Here is an 18,912-nt window from a genome sequence, read left to right on the forward strand (position 1 = left end):
AAATGCAGGTCCCTAAGAAGAATCCCAAAATGCTTAGAAGAGCTATCCAGCAGAAGCCTATTTGCAATTCTGGCAACAAAATTGTTTCTATCTGTGGTTGTGTCTCCACCCAGTGCACCAAACCAGTTTCACAGGTTCTTCCACGACTGATTGGCTAAGGTGATTTATTTACGGTAAGTCATACAAATAATTACACTGATATTCATCAGTATCAAACTTTATTTCAGTCACAGACCAGCATAAGATAAAACACATGGATAAATGGAACACATAAGACTTTAAACAGGTAAAGAATAAAAACTAGTAATTAAGAGGTAAAGGTAAAGGGACCCCCCTGACCGTTTAGTCCAGTCGTGGACGACTCTGGGGTTGCGGCGCTCATCTTGCTTTATTGGCCAAGGGAGCCGGTGTACAGCTTCCAGGTCATGTGGCCAGCATGACTAAGCCGCTTCTGGCGAACTAGAGCAGCACACAGAAACAGCGTTTCCCTTCCCACCAGAGCGGTACCTATTTATCTACTTGCACTGCGTGCTTTCAAACTGCTAGGTTAGCAAGAGCAGGGACCGAGCAACGGGAAGATTTGAACCCATCGCGGGGATTTGAACCGCTGACCTTCTAATCGGCAAGCCCTAGGCTCTGTGGTTTAACCCACAGCGCCACCCAGGCCCCAATTAAGTGATTATATCATTAAAATATCAGAGCCATTTACTACTATTACACAAAAAACATTTTTTTAAAGTTACAATCAGAAATCAGTTATTATGGAGAGAGGTATTCTTCTTTGCCCTATTTTTTATTTATAAAAATAGTTATACGTGTACCACTATTTTATTTTAAAAAATTGAGCAAATGACCTGCTGCTCAGATAGCCCACTCATCAGCATCCATGGTTAATGGTCAAGCTACACTAAAAGCTTATGGGAGGATTTAGCTAATCATGTGTTCCATTTTTGTCCCTATAATAATTTTGCTATTTTAAACTGGTGCAACACTTTAAAGATAAAATAGTAAATATGTAGTTTGCTTCCTTTTGTCAAGTTACTTTTTGTGCAAGCATATGAAAGGTAACTTTTCAGTTGCGTTATCTACATACACTTTAGTTTCCAGGTATAAGTCTGGTAGAAATAAAAGGTTAAGAAGGTTAATTGTAAAAGGATTTCAACTGTTTCCCATGTAGCTGCTTTTGACATATATAAAAACAACACATTTACAAACCTCCCTATACAGGGCTGCCTTCAGATGTCTTCTAAAGGTTGTAGAGTTTATCACAGGCATAGGCAAATTCGGCCCTCTGCATGTTTTGGGACTACAACTCTAGTTAACAGGACTAGTGGTCAGGGATGATGGGAGTTGTAGTCCCAAAACATCTGGAGGGCCAAGTTTGCCTATGCCTGTCCTAAGGAAAAGTGGGACATTCTGGCATGCAAATCAGAAACCTGGAGGGCATCTGTAAATCCAGCACTGTCCCTGGAAAATAGGGACACTTGGAAGGGCTGAACCTATAACCATAGCTGTCAACTTTTCCCTTTTCTTGCAAGGAATCCTATTCGGAATAAGGGAATTTCACTTTAAAAAAGGAAAACGTTGACAGTTATGCCTATAACCCACCCGTAATGGAAATCCAGAACGCTTCTCAATACTGTAGAGTGGTACCTTGGTTTAAGAACAGCTTAGTTCATGAACAACTTGGATTAAGAACGTTGCGCCACTTCCTCCTCCCGCCCAGAGGGGGCGCTCGATGCCTTTCCTTGCCGCTCTGCACTGCTCTCCCCACCAGAGAGAAAGACCCTCTAAGTTTCCGCTCTCTCTGTGGTTCCTTCCCCGCCCGGATTCCCTCTGGGCGCCTTCCCAACTGCCACTGCGCGAGACGGGGCAGAGCGTCCTCCTCCCCCTCCCCGCAGCCCAACGCGCACCGCCTCGCGCGCAGCTACCTCGGGCGGCCATTTTGGCGACGGGTTCCTCTCAGCCTCGGCGCGGGCGGAGCAACAAGTCTGAAGGGAGCCGTGAGGGAAGGAGAGGAGGAGGCGGAGGGAATGGAAATGGCGGACTCCGCCGCCGCCGCTCGTCTCGGCTGAGGCCCAGGGAGGGAGAGAGGCGCCGGCACCGAGGCGGGAACGCACTCCCTTCCTCCCCCATCCCGAGTCTCTTTGCCCCCCCCTAGTTTTCTTCGACCCCCTTTTCCCCTCCTCTACGGTGAGTGAGGGACAGCCGCTTCGGGCCTGGCTGGAATATGGAGGAGGAAGGCGGCAGGCAGCGCGGGCGCTGGGTGGGGGGCTGGGTGGGGGGCGGCGGGAGGAGCGACCTCGCCCCTATCTCGCCGTTTCTCACCTCCCCGGGGGGGGGGTTAGGTCGAGATCAGGGCCTTTAAAACCGCCGCTCGTGCAAGCCCCGCGGTGTGAGACCACAATTGGGTGACGTCGGAGGGCTTCGTGACGCCCCCGGTAAAAGGCACCCCCCGACACTTGAACGTGGGAGGCTGTGGGGGCTGTTGTTGTTTTTTGGGGGGGTGGAGGTGAGGGAGGGGCGCCCAGGAAATAGCTCCCCGCCCGATGTGCGATAACGTGGCCACCAGAGTGAGAGAGAAACGGAGGAAGGGCGAGTTTGCGGTGTGTCCCCCCCCCCTTTAATTACAGGCCTTCCGGGTAATTGTTTCAGGATCCGCTTGGCGTGTTAACAGCACTGTAGTAAGTAGACTCCGGGCCTCGCCGCTCTAAACCCTGCAATTCGTGGTTTGTGGGGGGGCATAATCTCTCCCTCCTCTTTATTGTCTTAACAGGAAGAGTGACCTTATTTGAGCTTGCCGGCCTGTTTTTCGGTGGCGAGCCTGACCACACCTTTCTTTGGTTTTGGATTAAGTATCTCTGATTCTTCCTCTGGCTGCTTTTGCCGCGATCTTTATTTTCACTTTATTTCTCCAGCGGTAGCCGCCTTTCCCTTCGCTTGCATGTGTGAAGCTTCGGTTTGTGGTTTTAGTTAAGGTGATCACGTTCCAGGGGTGTGTGTGTATTATTTATTTGCACACGCATATGGTGATCACGTTGCAGGTATATATATACATACACCTGGAATGTGATCACCATATGTGTGTGTGTGTGTATCTTCGTAAACGTAAGCCCTGTTCAGTCCAGCAGAACTTAATTCATAGGTAAGTGTATAGACGATTGTAGCCTAGGGCTAGAATCTTGTACACTCTTACTTGGGAGTTAGTCTCATTGAATTCAATGGGGTTTACTACTGAATAGGCATAGAATTGCACAGTGAATAGTTCAAAGTGGAGGTTACGACCTCTTGCCTGTTTGGTAAGGTTGATTTTATTTTTGTCTGAAAGGCTGTTCCTGCCCACCAATGAAGCTGCCTCCTTTAAGTGTAGTCATTCTCCCCTGCCCACTATAAATGGTTTTCATGCCTTACTGTTTTGTGTGCTTAGAATTTGGCAAAGGGTAAAATTCTAATTTTTGCTCCAAATACACTGAATAATATAAAAAATGGGTGCTTCAATAATAGCATGGTTAGGGCAAGTTTTATGCATAACACTTTCGAAAGGGAGAACTGGACATTATTTTTGTTACATTAAGATACTTTTTAATACACGTGTGTAGCTAGATTCCAGTTAAGTCTGTTGTGGCAGGCCTTCATAAGCTTCTGCACAAAAATAACAACTGTATGGTTAATAATACCTAATAATAGGATTGAAGCAGTGCTTTTTTCTGGGGGTACGCAGGGGTATGCATTACCCCTAAACATTTTGTGAAACTAAATTTGGCCTCATTGAGGGGTAGTATTTCAATATGAGTAGGAAAATGAGAGTATCGCTAAATATTTTTTTTAGGAAAAAAGCACTGGATTGAAGAGTCTAATCTTCTGTTCCATGCAATCCTATAAGTTCCATTGACCTATTGTTTCGTAGTCAGGTATAGGATTGTGCCATAAAAGGGCAATTGTTTGCAGGCAGTGTTTGAAATTAGCCAGGCGCGTTTTGCGACTAGTGTGGGTCCAATTGTGACCACGCAGAGATCTCTGGATGCCAGGTTATTCCTGGGGGAAAACAAAATGTCACTTCGAGAAGGATCAGAAATATTTTCCTTGAAACTTGATTTGTTTTATTCTGGATTGTTTTATTTGATGTTTTAATGGGTTGTAAACAACTTTGAGATTTGTTTTTTAAAATATAAAGTGTTATACAAATGAGATGAATAATAACAACCACCACCACCACCCCCATCAGGTACAGGGGGAGGCGCCTAAACAATCCATTGTGGTGACTGCAACCTTGGTTTAAGGAGCAATTTGACAATTAGCTTATATATGTGAGTTTCTAACATTGTGTGCTTATTCAGGAGTAAGCCTCATTGTGTTCAGTATCTTCCTTTCCCCAATAATATGTATTTTGCATTGCAGTCTAGTGCTTACAATAAAGTGTGTGAGAACTGGAAGAACTGGCAGTTTCCCAGCAGTAGATAGGTAGATAACTCAGTTGTAGGATACAGTTTTTACTACTGCATGCTTACTCAAGTGACTTTAGAATCTTTTTATATGTTACCTTTTTAACTTCTGAAGCTGACTTTACTATACTTCTTAATACTAAACTGTGTGTAGTCTGCTGTGGTAATGGAATGGAAAAGCTTTAATTTAATTTTTGTTTCCCTATTTTGGTGTTCACTGGTTTTTAAGGACAGTAAAAGTCTAAATTTTACTTTCTTTAAACTTCCCAATAAGATGACCCACCTTGAATTTGGAAATGTGTGGAATTCAGTCCAGGTCATTAATTCCTATTGACAGAACTCCTATTCTGAGAAGTTCAATTTCGCTTGTGTGTAATTTCCTTTGTCCTTTATGGTTCCTTCGGGTGCAGAAGGTACATTTCCATCTTGCTGTCCTTGGCATCATATGATAACCCTACCATGGTGACATAATAGGTCATTATGAATTTCATAACAATGCAGGTTTCACTCTCCTTTTAGTATTGTTTTTGTGGTAAAGTAAATGGTAAATGCCTTTGAAGGGGTTTGTTTTGCTCAGTGCCCAGCAGTAGGGCATTGATAACATAAGATACTAACTTTTGTTCATGTATAGTTTGACAGTTTACCATTCTGTCTGCTAGTGCTTCATTGTTGCTTCTCCTTAGATATATCCTGTACTGTACTGTAGTAAATTCTCTCCCTTCTTCCAATTTCTGGGTAGCAAATACAATCATTTTATCTTCTGTACTACTATTAGTACACTTCTGATGTTGCATAAATGTATAATAGTATTACTTAACTTTATATATTGATATGATTACTCAAGATGGCTTTGGGTCATGGTCTCAGATGGTGCTCAGGGTTGCAATTCAGCAGAAGTGAAGAGAAAAACGTCCTATGTAGAGGTTGTTAGGCTACATCTGTTTTCTCAGACATTTTCAGGCGGTTAATTCTTAGTACAACTTCTGGATATATTTTTGTATATTTTAGCTGTATTGTTTTATTGTACAGTGGTACCTCGGGTTACAGATGCTTCAGGTTGACTCTGCTAACCCAGAAATAGTACCTCGGATTAAGAACTTTGCTTCAGGATGAGAACAGAAATCGTGCAGTGGTGGTGCAGCAGGCCCCATTAGCTAAAGTAGTGCTTCAGGTTAAGAACAGTTTCAGGTTAAGAACAAACCTCCAGAATGAATTAAGTTCTTAACCCAAGGTACCACTGTATTGCCCTTATTTTTGTAAACTGCCTCATAATCATTCTGATGAAAGGCAGTATATAAGTTACTTTAAATAAAAGTATTCATATTTCTTGAACTAGCTTACTAGTATATGTTTTCAGGTGAAATTAATCCTGGGTTTATTACATATCTTTCTAGGGACATAGGAATAAACATACTCCTTTGACTCCCTTGAAGTTTGGTTAGAAGAGTTCTGTAGTGATGTATAGGGATTTAAAATATTTTTCCGCCTAGGCCAATAGTTGTGTCATGTAAAATTTAAGCATTGGGTGTGCTAATCTGTAAGTTGTTGGTTCAGCTCTCAGAACTGAACCACCACACAAAAAGCATTGGCAGCTGAAGCTTCTAAATCAGGGCTAGGGAACATGTGGCCTACCAGATTGCTTAAATACATGTCCCATCATTCCTGACTATTGGCCATTCTGCATGGGGGTAATGGGAGTTGAAGTCCAATAACACATGAAGGGCCTACATTAAAGAAATCAACTTGGGCAACAGGACTTCTGGTTAACTCTTCTTGCCCTGCAGTTGGCTGTATGCCCCCCAAAATCTGCTTTGCAGGGTTTCTTAACCCTCCTCAGCAGATTTGTGAGACCGTAGGAAGAAAGATATGAAGGAGTGTGTGAGAGCAGGGAAAACTAGTTCTGAGAGCTAGAAGGTGAGATGGAATTGATTTTTGCAGCTGGTTTGAAAGTAGGATCTCTGACAGAGTCATCAATCTCACATGCATTGGATGACCAAATTATCCAGCCAGCAGATGCCATGGAGCCACACCCTAAAATTTTTAAATGATAGAACCTGGGGAATTTAAATAAAAACAATCTGAACTATCCAATTCCAGTGTACCACTCTTTCGTTTATTGTCTTCTGTCCCCTCCAGTCTCCAAATTGCCAGCTCTCCCATGGTTGGCTTGAATTATCCCTGCAGTGCCAAACTTGACTACATTAGTCAACTTCTCATAAGTCATTTCTTGCTCTCCAGAAAACATTCCTCGGCCCAAATAATTGTCCTCTGCCCCAATTTTGGTGGAGCAGACATCGCTATCATTTAGTTGTCCTTCTCACAGTTCACCACATATGATTCTGCACCATCCCTCTTTGCTGTAAATACAGGAAAATTATAAATTATGTGTTCTTTTCTCTCCAGTTCACAGTACTATACTCCACATTTCTTGGCACATGGCGCTACTAATTAAAGGGACTAGTGGTGGAAGAAGCAGATGCTATGGCAAGAAAGATCGCAATTGCTGGGTTAACTCCATTGCTCTTCTAAGAAACTCAAATTTTTTTATCTGAAAATGGTTCGGTAATTTGCTTAGCTTATGGTAGGGTTGTTGCAGGCCACACTCAGACCCCAAAGAGTTCGCTCTGGAAAGGCCCATGTTGGACTCAACAGATTTATGGCACTGGGGACTCAAAATTCATGTCTTGTTTGAATTTATGCTGTTTTGCCTATTGTTATCTCTGGATGTCTGCATGGTTCTCCGTGATCAGTGTGTTTACTTGTAAATACTGAAGTATTACAAAGATACCATATGTCTCCAGTGTTCACCCTTATTGTTAGGAAGCAAACCTTGAGCTTTCTACCTCTTGAGAACAGTACTAGTTCAAGGAATTTTGCTTCCTGAAGCAGAGGCCAAGTAGTGCCCTCCTGCAACCTGTTTGGGCCAGCACTTTGGAAAAAAAAACACCCACTACTCAGGAATTGGAGCTGTGTGAAGCAGGCTGCTTCATTCTGTTGTGTCCTGCTTGAGAAAGTGGAGCAAGCAAGCTCCCCTTGTTATAATGGTACGATTGACTAGAGAATGACCTGGGATAAACTGAAATATAGTGAAAATATTTTGTAACTTAGAAGCAGAAAATAATTTGAGGTATTTTATATGAGATATCTAGTGTATTGTTCTTTTGGTGAGGCTGTACAGCATGCATGATAGAAGCATATACAGTAAGTCATATCTCAAATAAGTCTGGTGCAGAATGGTGCCTTGGTAGTAGTCTTTTTTCTGAGAAGTCAAAATTCAGTGACATTTTAGGAAGGAAATAAGTATTACTCAGTTTTGTAACAGAATGTAAAGGGCTTATCAGGTGATTACAGAAATCACATTAGTCATTGAAACCTGAGAGACTTTATGGGCTTTGTGCTTTTCTCAGCACAACTAAACTAGAACCCCAGTCATGAGAGAGTTTACTTTAAGTAAATTTGATTCAGTGACCCTTGCCTACAAGTAGTCAGGTTAGTCTCACTAAGAGATTTAAGTTGGGGCTGGAGCAATTGGAGGTAGAATTATGTTGGAGGAAAGTAATACAATCTCAGGAGAGTTGAAGGTTTGAATTAATAGTACAACCATACTATCAAGTCTGACACAGCTTGGTAGACAGAGGATAAGATGAGGGAGGTATCACTGAAAACCTCCTTCCTCCCTGTTCTGCTGACAGATTTTTTTGGTCAGTGGATGGTTTCCATTGAATACTACCCAAAGTGCTAGATTTGTTTAGGCTTCTGTTAACTTATTGGGCCTTGTGCTGGTAGAACCCATCCTGCATCCTTAGGGTGAAGGGTGGGTAATTTAATAACAACACTTTTGGGATGAAGCAAATAATTATTTCTCAAAATCCACATCACATTTCTGCAGTCACCACAAAAGCAATAGAGATGGAAGAACAAAAGGAGGAATAAGATACGTGTAAAGAATGCACACTGTTCTCATCAATAGGCTAAGCATTTCCACAAATTATAGTTAGATGGGAAAGCCTGGAAAAAAACGGGGATAATTGGAGAAAAACAGCCCCCCCCCCAGAAAAAAAGGTCTGGAATATTCAAACTATATCAAACTCTTTCCCCCCCCAAAAAAATTTCCCTGTTTTTCCCCAGGCCTTTTCATCTGTATTCCTTCCCCCTCAAATAAATTCCAGAGATTAAAGAATATTAAAACACTTTTTTAATTTAGTGTTTAGACTTGCTATACTGTTTATATGAGTGAAGTCTGAATATAACTCTTTATTATTGGAAATCAAGGAAGTGTCACAATTCACTGGCAAAGGCCTACTCTACTTTGCCAAACCTGTGTTAGGCATTACAAATATAGGCCATCATAAAACATCCATATAAAATTTTTTAAAATATATACAAATAAACAGCCATGTAAAAATATGTAAAAAGAGGATTTTCATTGGAGTTTATTCCTGCTGAATAGTGCCATTCATTGCTGTAAGAAATAATTTTGATAAAAACTCAGCCACCCTTGCTGGTTACTTCCAGGTTAATGTCAGACAAATAGAATTTGATATTTTCATTGTACCTCGAAAAGGAGATAGCACTCATTTGCATAGCTGGTTGTACAAAGGCCTACTCTGCCATTTCAGTGAAATAATTGCAAATTATACATGGGTATGTTCACCTCAGAGTGTTTGGTGAAAGGGACCTTCCAGGTAGATTGTGCTAAGTGTGGACAATGTTTTCTCTGATATTGGAACATTCACAAAAATGTCTTCACTTTGGAAGAAAAGCTCATTTTGCCTATTAAGCTGATTATTTCTTTAGCTTATTGAAAGGATATTTGTGTTGGCTTTGGAGAATTACATGTATGCAAAACAGCCAACCAAAAAACTGCAAATGAAATGGACTAGAATAAAATAGCAAGTGCAATATGATATGTAAGGTATGTTCCTTTGCATTTCCACTAGCATGTTGGCTGGTGTCAAAATGGTACATGAGGATATAGGGAAAAATCAGTTCATTTAAATCAATAGGGTGGTATAATTTCATCTCAAAATGCTTGCTAGCATGCTGGTTGTGATTAAAAGTACTTACATATTTCAGCAGCAATGTCCCAGGGAGGTGACACCTTGAACAAAATATGCACTGAAAGCTTTGCAAACAACAACAACAATAACCCAATAAAAGCAGTATACTAGGTGCACACTTCATATATTGAATTAAAGTGTATAGAAGTGTATGAAAAAAAATTGAACTGGCTTTCTGACAGAGGATATTGGAGGATCAGCTACAAAATTTATATAAATTGCATAAGCTGCAGGACTCATGCACAAATGAACTGTAGGAAGGGACAGTAACTTGCTTTATCCTATGTTTTTCAACCTATGTTTCCCTTTGTAATGTGTACACATTCTGTGTACAGGTCTCTGGTCTTTATATACTGTATTGCTGTGATGTAGATGGCATTAGTGTGAGAATGGTACTGCATCATAGTGCGAAATTGTATACATGAGCAGTCTTTTTTTTTTTTGTATCTTCCACTTATTTGATTGTATAAATCCTAGATATAATCCCTGCCAGCCTTCAGTTAAAGAATGTTCATGTTAGAGTTGGTCCCTGTCTAAAATGCTGGAGACAAGAGTTTATTGTGGTTTTCTGACAGTTAGCTGTAGCAGAATTGAGTTGGCTTACTGATGTCACTGTAAGAGTTGGATATTGATAGTTCCATGTTTCATAAGGGTTATTGGAAAATTAAAATCTAGGCCAAATTTTCTTTCTGGAATTGTTGAATGTCACTGTGAACTAAGGATGTTTTCAGCAGTTGACTCTATCCATAGCCTGCAGCTTTGGTCAAAAAACATCTGCCGCAGCTTTGCACAGTTCTGGCTCTTAGCCGCCTTTGGCAGCAGTCTGCAGCATTCCATCATACCCGGTTGTAAAACATCTCTATTGTTTTGGCAACATCTGTTTTCTCTGGAGTACTCCACTAGAGTAACAAGGAGTTAAGGAAGCGTGTGAGGGAGCGAGGGTGATGTTGGAGGCCAGGACTATAGATTGTGGTGGTGGAACCCTCTTGGCTGGGAGCTTTGAGCATTAGAAAAGACAGAGCAAGTGTCAGAATTTGTAGTTGCTTTATTTTGCTCACCACCTCCCTTCTCACAGAAACAGGGTTCTGTGATATATCCATTAACAGGCTAATGTGTGAACCCACCGTTGTACCAACACCATTTGTGGAAAGTTTTGGTTTATGCTTTTAGCTCTGCTCCCCCCCCCCCCCCGGTTAGATTTTTGAGTACATTGTACTGTAATCATGACAGTTCTTCTTGCAAGGGTTCCACTAGCATTATTCTACTAGCATGTTACAGGAAGCAGAATGTCATTGTAAACGCCGCAAAAGTCTGTATAGGTTGTTGATAGGAGGAACAAAATAAAGAACCTTATATAGTATGTGGAATTTGTGGACTGACTACTCACCATTCATGCACATTTCAGTGTGCAAAAAATAACAATCCTTCTTCAGAGCAGCATCTGACCAGTGCAGAGCCAAGCTGAGAGATAAACCCCGGCTGTGCACGGCCAAATTGGCAAGCCCTCCACATACTTTCTTACAGAAGCGCATATTCTCTTTCCCCCTTCAGCTTCTAAGATGGAGGCATGGCAGGTTGGCTGAGTAGTATCCCACTGCCTCCCACATCCATCTTTGATGTGGACAGAGTGGAGGGAGTGGTGGTATGTAGACTTGCTTCTCCCCTCATCTAGCTTTGAGCTGGAGTGGGAAGGAAGAGGCATGTTGACCTGGCTCTGTGCAAGCTCCAGAGAGCCTTGTTTAGGTTGAGCTCTCCACTGTGTGTATAGGTCCTGCTGAGCACCAATACATATCTTTATATGGCTTGTGCGTGTATAGTTGTATATAATATTATTGTATTAATAGGGTTTTATACACTAGGGAAATTCATTATTCAGGAGACATAAAAACATTACAGGCATTTCTGATGCATTTTTGTGACATCCTTAGAGAAACTCCTCAAAGTGTGGTGGATCTTTGACGTCTGTCCTATTGCAATGTCCAGGACAGGATGTTAGAATAGCTTACATAATGCAATATTTGATTAAAATGCTTTCATTGCTCATTTCTGCCCCCTCTTAAATTAGGCTTTTTTTGTTGTTGAATAGCATAGCTCTTGATGATCAGTGATTGTTCCTATGTACTCTGTGAAAAGATTTTAAGAAGTGACCTCTTTGCAGTTATTCCTACCATTGTACTTTCTCTTCCACCAGTCTTGCTAGAATGCTTTTTTACTTTGTTTACAAAGGGTCTACCTTTTACTTTCCATCTCCATGCATTATAATTACTGAAATTCTCATAAGCATTTCTAGCTATTTCCTAACAATGAAAATTTTGAAATGTTTGCTGATCTTTGGGTTACACTGTTGATGAAATGGGGAGAGAGATATAATGCAAAAGATCAGATTGGCTGTAGACACATTCAGCTAACTGTGAAAAGGTTGACAGCTTAAGAGTCTTTTATCCTCAGAGATCCACTGCTCAGTTTTGCTGGTGAAAATGATATACAGCAACAAAGGGATGAAGACTTTGCATAGCTTGGCTGCTTATTTTCATGTTTTTTCTTTTAACTGCTGTTCCAAGATCTTTGCTAGAATGAAAAGATCGATGTATTTCAAATAAGCTGATAACTGGGATGGCAAAGTCTGGTTTTGTTATGATAATAGCGACAATGAAGAAATGACACTTTTGAGTGCCTATGGAAACAAGAAGTCAAATACTTAAAACTAAAGCTCTTTTGACTAGTGCTGGATGAGTTTCAATAGAAATATAACTAGAAAAAAACTAGACACTTGTCACTTAAATAATTCCAGTACTTGGTATACCATGTGTTTTTGGTTGCAAATTAGACATCTATGCACAAATGCTGTGTTGGTAATTCCCACAAGTCATACTAAGAGAAAACTAACATCTTATTGCTTAATATAGTTTTATAGCTGTGGTTGCTGTTGTAGTATGTTAAAATACTTGGCTTGCTTCTGTGAGTGTTTTTTTGTTGCAAACCCAGAAAAGCAATAAGGTTGTGAAGATGTTAGGGTGTTTGTTGCTTTATGTTGTGAAGCAGGGCTAGAGCAGAATCCTATCTGGTAGGTTTCTAATTATGTACTGTACTGTGCATGATTATAATTATACAGTACTGTAACATGAGATGTTTTGATGGTGGCAGCATCTGGTTTGTAGACACTATTAGATAATGTTTGATAGGATTCTCCTTTCTTCCTTACTACATAGATTAATTTAATGGTCATGATGCACGGTTTAGTGTTTCTGTCACATTACTTTCAACAATCTGATGTTAACAGGTCATATTCCAAATAATTGGAGCACTGTTGAAACTGAGGGATGCTTCAGAGGCAGATTGGGCGATAGGAGATGGGTTCTTCTAACAGATAAAATTCTGTTAGGCATGTTCAGTCTTTTAAGTATATACAAGTAACTCTTTGAGATCCCAGCCATGAATTCTAGCTATTTCTTAAAAATACACATTTCTTAAATAAGCTTAAAACAAAATCAACATATAATACAAATGTTCTAAACACTACAGTGTATTTTTAATTCTATTTCATTGCCATTTGTAAAACGGGAGGGGGGTTGCCTATTTTTTAATCCAAAAAAGAGCTTTGGCAGAGTAAGCAGATGTTACAACTGATATTTATTATAATTCCTACTGGCATGGATTGTGAGTCATCATATGTGCTAGAATCCAGGGCGTTTCATCCTGTACTCAGATGGGTGACTGCTAAGCCATACTGTGTGATCTTGTACTCTATATTACCTCACTAACTGAGCTCACAGCAGTGTCCTGTTTCCCAAATTTATGTTAAGAAAACACGTTTGGTCCAACTAACATCAACTCTAGCTTTTGAAAAGTTCTGAACAATTAAGTTTTCCAGTAAGTGATCCTAAAGTGGTTGCATATGTATTCACATATTTCACAATCCCTAGTCTCTATGCATATATTTCAGTTATTGAATTTATATTCCATCCTTCCTCTCACATAAAAAAACTATTTCAGTACAAATGTAGATATATTTCTGTAGTCAAAAGATTGTGATCAAAGGTTCTGAAATATATTGCAACCCAACACATTAGTGTTATAAGAACCTTTGAATCTATCAGAATACTGATAGCATAGTAAGGAAGGAAATTGTATTTATGTTTAGGAAAAATGTTTTAAATTGAAAGCTACGACAATCAGTAATGTCACATTGGTATTCCTTGGAATGATTTAGATCAGTCATTTTAAATTTCCCTTGCATGTCAGCTGCTGTGGAGGGGCTGAGCTGGGAAGGGCAGAAGGGAAATGTGGGTTGGCCAACTCTGCTACTCTATTTCTGCTGTTTCTGCCGCAACTTGCTCTTAGTGACCCCTTCGCATTATGGACTTACTGACTAATAACACTTATCTGTGTTTTGCATCTAATATTGCAGACATTGCAATCTCCAGTGCTAGTTTTAAAACTTAATCACATCCCCATATGTTGTAATTGGTTAATAGTTATTTGAAGCTTGCAAATCCTAACACCATAGACAATGTATATGCAGGTCAGTATCCAACATGCCAGATGGGGAAATTACTCATTTGTTTGAGCAAGAGTTCAGAGTCTCTTTAGACTGTAGCTCCCTTTTGACTGTGGCTCCACCAGAACTTGAGGGATTTTCAGAAGCTGCATTCAGAAAAGGCATATGGCTTAACATGCAAGTGTGTGCATGGATTGCACACAAATATACACAAAACTTAGGTTGCTAAATGTTACTTGATAATGTTAGAAGAAAGAAATAGAAAATATTTTCAAGTTAGTGAACACTTTCTACCAGATGGTTGTAGAAGCAGACTGGAGATGTGACTGAAATGTTAATGATTGATGTAGCTTTCCTTAAGCTTGCAGCATAGCTTCAGGAGCCTGGAATAGGATCTTCCTGATTTGGCATTTACGTAAAAGGGAACATCTGTAGGCAAGCCTAGCAGTGCTGGAATTGAAGCCTGCCTTTTGTTAAGGGTTCTGCTGTGCATAAATACTCTAACACCCATCCCAATTTTCAAGTGATGAGAGACTTCTAGGGTTATTCTTCAAGTGGTTATCCTGGCTTTGATTTCCTTAGAATAAAAGTGACTGGAGTCTGTAGTGTCTCCACGTTGTGTGATTTTATTTACACACATATACAAACTGAGCAATAAGTTTGAAGGGCTTAGAGTCCCAACGGATCTTGCTCTTCCATTGGATTTCTAGGGAGGGTCCTGGAAGCCATAGCTTTGGTTTAATCACAAAGAGCAAGTCAGGCCTCTGTGCCTTCCCGGCTCCAGAGGACACGAGGCAAAAGCTAGACCCTGACTTCTACTGCTAGGGTGCCTTGGTCTCCAGCCTGGTGAGGGATGAAGACCTACCCTCTCCTTCTGGAAACAACACTAGCTAGTTGTTTCTATGACAATACATCTGTACATTATCAATTCTCTAGACATAAAAATGGATGACTTGGTCCAGGCTTCCTGAGCCTCGGCCCTCCAGATGTTTTTGGCCTGCAACTCCCATGATCCGTAGCTAGCAGGACCCAGTGGTCAGGGATGCTGGGAACTGGGTCTCAAAACATCTGGAGGGCCGAAGTTGAAGAAGCCTGACTTGGTCAGTCCCATTCACTTGACTATCCAATGCAATCACCAATCTTGTGACAGCACTTATATTCACTCTAATGACACCTTTGTGCCTGCGTCCACCCAATTCAAACCCAAGATCCCCCTCCCCTCGTTGTGTATATATATATACCCGAGGACACCAAAACCTGCATTCCTGTACCCGTGAAAATCTACGAAAGCAAATATATATATATATATATATATATATATATATATATATATATGCTTGCAAAATCGGTAAACCTTTTGAAAGCTGTTTACCTTACCTTTTGAATGCTGTTTATAAATAGGCCTTTTCCCTGCAGCATTTTTTGCATGCTGCCCTTGCTCTTGGTTTGGGGGAGTTTGAGAAAAGGGGCCTCTGTTAAGTCTTGTGGGAGTCATACAGATGTGGTAGCTGACCCTGCTCAGCCAGCTTGTTTTTAACATACAGTGGTGCCCCGCAAGACGAACGCCTCGCAAGACGAAAAACCCGCTAGACGTTTTGGAGGCGCTTCGCAAAACAAATTCCCCTATGGGGTTGCTTCGCAAGACAAAAAAAATCTTGCATCCCCCCCCCCGGTTTTTTTCCGCTTTTTTCGCCCTTTTCTTAAGCCGCTAAGCCGCTTATCAGCTGTTCCGCTGATAAGCCGCTTAACAGCTGATCGCTGGAAGCCGCTTGACAGCTGTAGCGCTAATCCGCTAAGCTGTCAATGGGCTTGCTTCGCAAGACGAAAAAACTGCTAGACGAAGAGAATCGCGGAACGGATTCTTTTCGTCTAGCGAGGCACCACTGTACAATATTATCCCCTTGCTCCAGGGTAGAGTAGAATTGCAGTGTATTCTCCAATGCAGTGGAGAATTTCCAGCAGAAGGAAGTGAACAAATTGTATGCCAACTGCTCTTTATGCTAAAGTAATGTCTAATTACTTTTTTCCCAAATTAAACACATTAGGGGTTTAGTGTATAATATGCGTTCTTTGCATAATGGCCAATTATTCTGTCATCTAACTGATGGGATATGACTTTTAGTATTATTAAAGTATAAGCTGATGATTAGGCTTTTAGTTTTGCTTTAGAATTAAAGAGATACTTTTATAAAGAAATTGAACAAGAAATGATTAGCCAACTTTTTCCCTCTTCCTTCTGGCAGATCTTTTAAAATTGCATGATGTGTGATGAGTTGGAGCTTCTTAACAGGGAGATTGGGAGGTTATTACAAAGCAACATCGTGGAAGGAAGCTCCTTAAACTCAGAATCTCTTCAGCCGTCAAGCTCTGATTCCTGGCATGTAGCCACTGCTTCAAGCAGTGAAACACAAGGCAGTTTAGTAAAGGTATCAAATACCTTATTGTTGTTACAGGGCTCCCATGCTAAATTGTCCTATCATAGTAGACTTTATTTGCATAGTATTTAGAAAGCCATCTAGGATATGTGTTGGCACACATTATCTGTAAGTGGTGTTGAATTATAATGTTGCTTAAAGGTTGACCCAATTCAAGGAGGAATACTTATGCCCTGTTTATTTGAGAAAGATACATTTCAAAAGTCTATGCTAACATAAATTTCCCCTGAGGTAACCAAATAATAAGCCCTATCTTAAAATGCAGTTTTAGGGAAGAATTATCCTTTTGCGTATGGCAAAATATCTGAGAACATAAATAAGTTGAGAGAATAAAATTGCATTAGATTTTTCTGTAGCAATTTTTTGTGGTTGTTAAAGCCTAGTTTTGTCTGAAGATGGCACTTAACAGTTTTGGCCATATTTAATTCAACCCCCCCAATCTCTCTGTTTTCTGCGCTGAACAAATGGTATTGACACAGTATTTAAAGTGCTGGCCCTTTAAATGAGATGGGGTAGAATCTTCAAGCTTTAGATTTCTGGTGGTTGGGATTTGTCGGTTGGGCAAATCCCTGTGTGGGTTAGTGATGGAGAGAGCGAGAACTGGCAGCAGAAGCTCTAGAAAGAAAAACTCAAAAGTAAGAAATTGAAACGAGGGGATGTTTTAATACTGAAGATCTGTTCAAAAACCTTAACATGTAACTTGTTCTTCATCCCTTAAACAGGAATACCCATATTTTATAGTAGGATGAAGATTTTTCTTTTGCAAGTATTCATTCTATGACTTCACAATAATTTGAATCTATAAAATACCTTAGTACTCTTTGATTTATCAGAATACCTGTGCCCAATTCCATTCCTGTAAAACACTGATAGAGGCAAAACTTTGAAAGTTGTGGTCGAGTGTAGCATTCACAAATGGTAAATGCTTAATAGGTTTCATCCTGTATGTAATGTAATGAAATTATCCCCTTTAAAAACACGTTGGTGCAAGTTCTAATAATTTAGTTAGTGTGAGCAGGATCTCTTATTTCAAATGGGTAAGAAGTGGTAACACAAGTGAACAACAATCTAAATACATTTTTTGTAACAGGCAGCCAAACCAAGTGCAGCATTGCTGGTTTCGGAGTCAACAGGATGGCATCAAGATGAACGTTGTGCTTCTGACTTCCCCAGAACAGCCTGCACTGTAGGGCTTATGCTGAATGACTTGCTTCTGCCCTCCAGTGATTCTTCCTTTGGTTTAAGTCAAGAGGGAGAAAAAATACTGGCATCCTCTAATGCTATGTCAGGTAAAAGCATTTAGAGGATATTGGAGCCTATTCTATTTCATGTGCTTTTTCTGGAAATTCGGATCCACCTCCTTATTTCATAACCTTTCTTTACTATCCAAAGTAAACATATATTAAGATCTTAATTATATACTGTCTTCTGTTGTATTGCAGTCTCTTCAGAATTCTATTGTACTTTATTTTTCTGTGTATAAGACAATGTTGTTTGCTAAAAAAAATAGTCAAAAATTAAGGGGGGTCTTATACATGGATGGTGAATGCACAGGGATTAAACTGTCCCTCCCGGGTGCCTGGCTTGGGCAATCTCCCCAAAAAAGCTCAACTTTGGGCGATCTTGAGTGTTGGTGGGGCACGCCTCGCTGCTGCCCCAGGCGCCAGTGGGGGTTGCCATGCTGTTGCCAGTGCTTTGAATGTTTAATAAAATATCAAAGTTGTTCTGTTTGCTGTTTAAAATATTGATTTCTTAATTTTGGGTTCGGAAAAAATAGGAGTCATCTTATACATGGGGGCATCTTATACACGGGAAAATACAATAATTATGAAAGCAAGTCCTAGCTGTGTCCACATTGCTGTGTGACATTGTGTCATATAACATGTTTGTGGAGTTTTGCGGCTCAAAGCTGGGGACTTTGTTGATAATTAGGCTGGGGACAGTTGTCTGAAGAAATTCAGTTCTGAAAAGTTGGAAGTCCAACTTGAGAAGGCTTGCTGTAAGCAGAATAAATTATAGGAATAGTGTTATGACACACCCAGTACAAAGATTGTGTAGGGCTGTTACTCATTTCCCTGCTATTCCATAGGACAAAAGGCATGGACCCCAATCCAGAAGATTTTTCCAATATATTGTGAACGAGTCTTGCCTAGATTCAGTATCTCAGGAAGTCCTTTAATAGAATGTGCTGTCTCTCTAATACTGTATGGGGTGACTGGTGAAAATTGTCAGGGTCCCAGTGGGCATGGAAAATGTAGGAAGGCAGACTTACAGACCAGTTTGTGATGTACGGAACATGCTTCCTATTCAGGCACCATTCTTGGATTATGGGCAGTCACTGGAGTGGGAGCCCATAGTGTCGCTGATGTGTATGGTAACAGTTGCTCTATTCAGAGTAGCATAACTGAGGTTATAGGTAAAAAGGAGCCTGGTTGGTGTCTGTGTTCAGTCAATGTGCACTAAGTCAGAATCTCTGG

The 18,912-nt window shown here is 40.5% G+C and overlaps 1 protein-coding gene across 9 annotated transcripts in view; it reads left to right on the forward strand.

Moving 5' to 3' along the window:
- Nucleotides 1–2,012: 2,012 nt before the first annotated feature.
- DIDO1 (death inducer-obliterator 1) overlaps nt 2,013–18,912 on the forward strand; it is a 67,139-nt gene continuing 50,239 nt past the window's right edge. Inside the window, exons 1-3 of one of the 9 annotated variants that reach the window (XM_081916578.1) lie at nt 2,496–2,606; nt 16,244–16,426; nt 17,526–17,724. In XM_081916578.1, coding sequence (XP_081772704.1) covers nt 16,259–16,426; nt 17,526–17,724 — 367 coding nt within the window. In that variant the 5' untranslated portion in view covers nt 2,496–2,606; nt 16,244–16,258. Of the gene's footprint in view, nt 2,194–2,495; nt 2,685–16,243; nt 16,427–16,817; nt 17,071–17,112; nt 17,131–17,181; nt 17,725–18,912 lie in introns of those variants that run through there. The other 8 variants (XM_081916577.1, XM_081916579.1, XM_081916576.1 and 5 more) reach the window with 8 other exon arrangements.

Source organism: Podarcis melisellensis, assembly GCF_964234715.1.
Source record: "Podarcis melisellensis genome assembly, chromosome: 6".
Taxonomy (NCBI): domain Eukaryota; kingdom Metazoa; phylum Chordata; class Lepidosauria; order Squamata; family Lacertidae; genus Podarcis; species Podarcis melisellensis.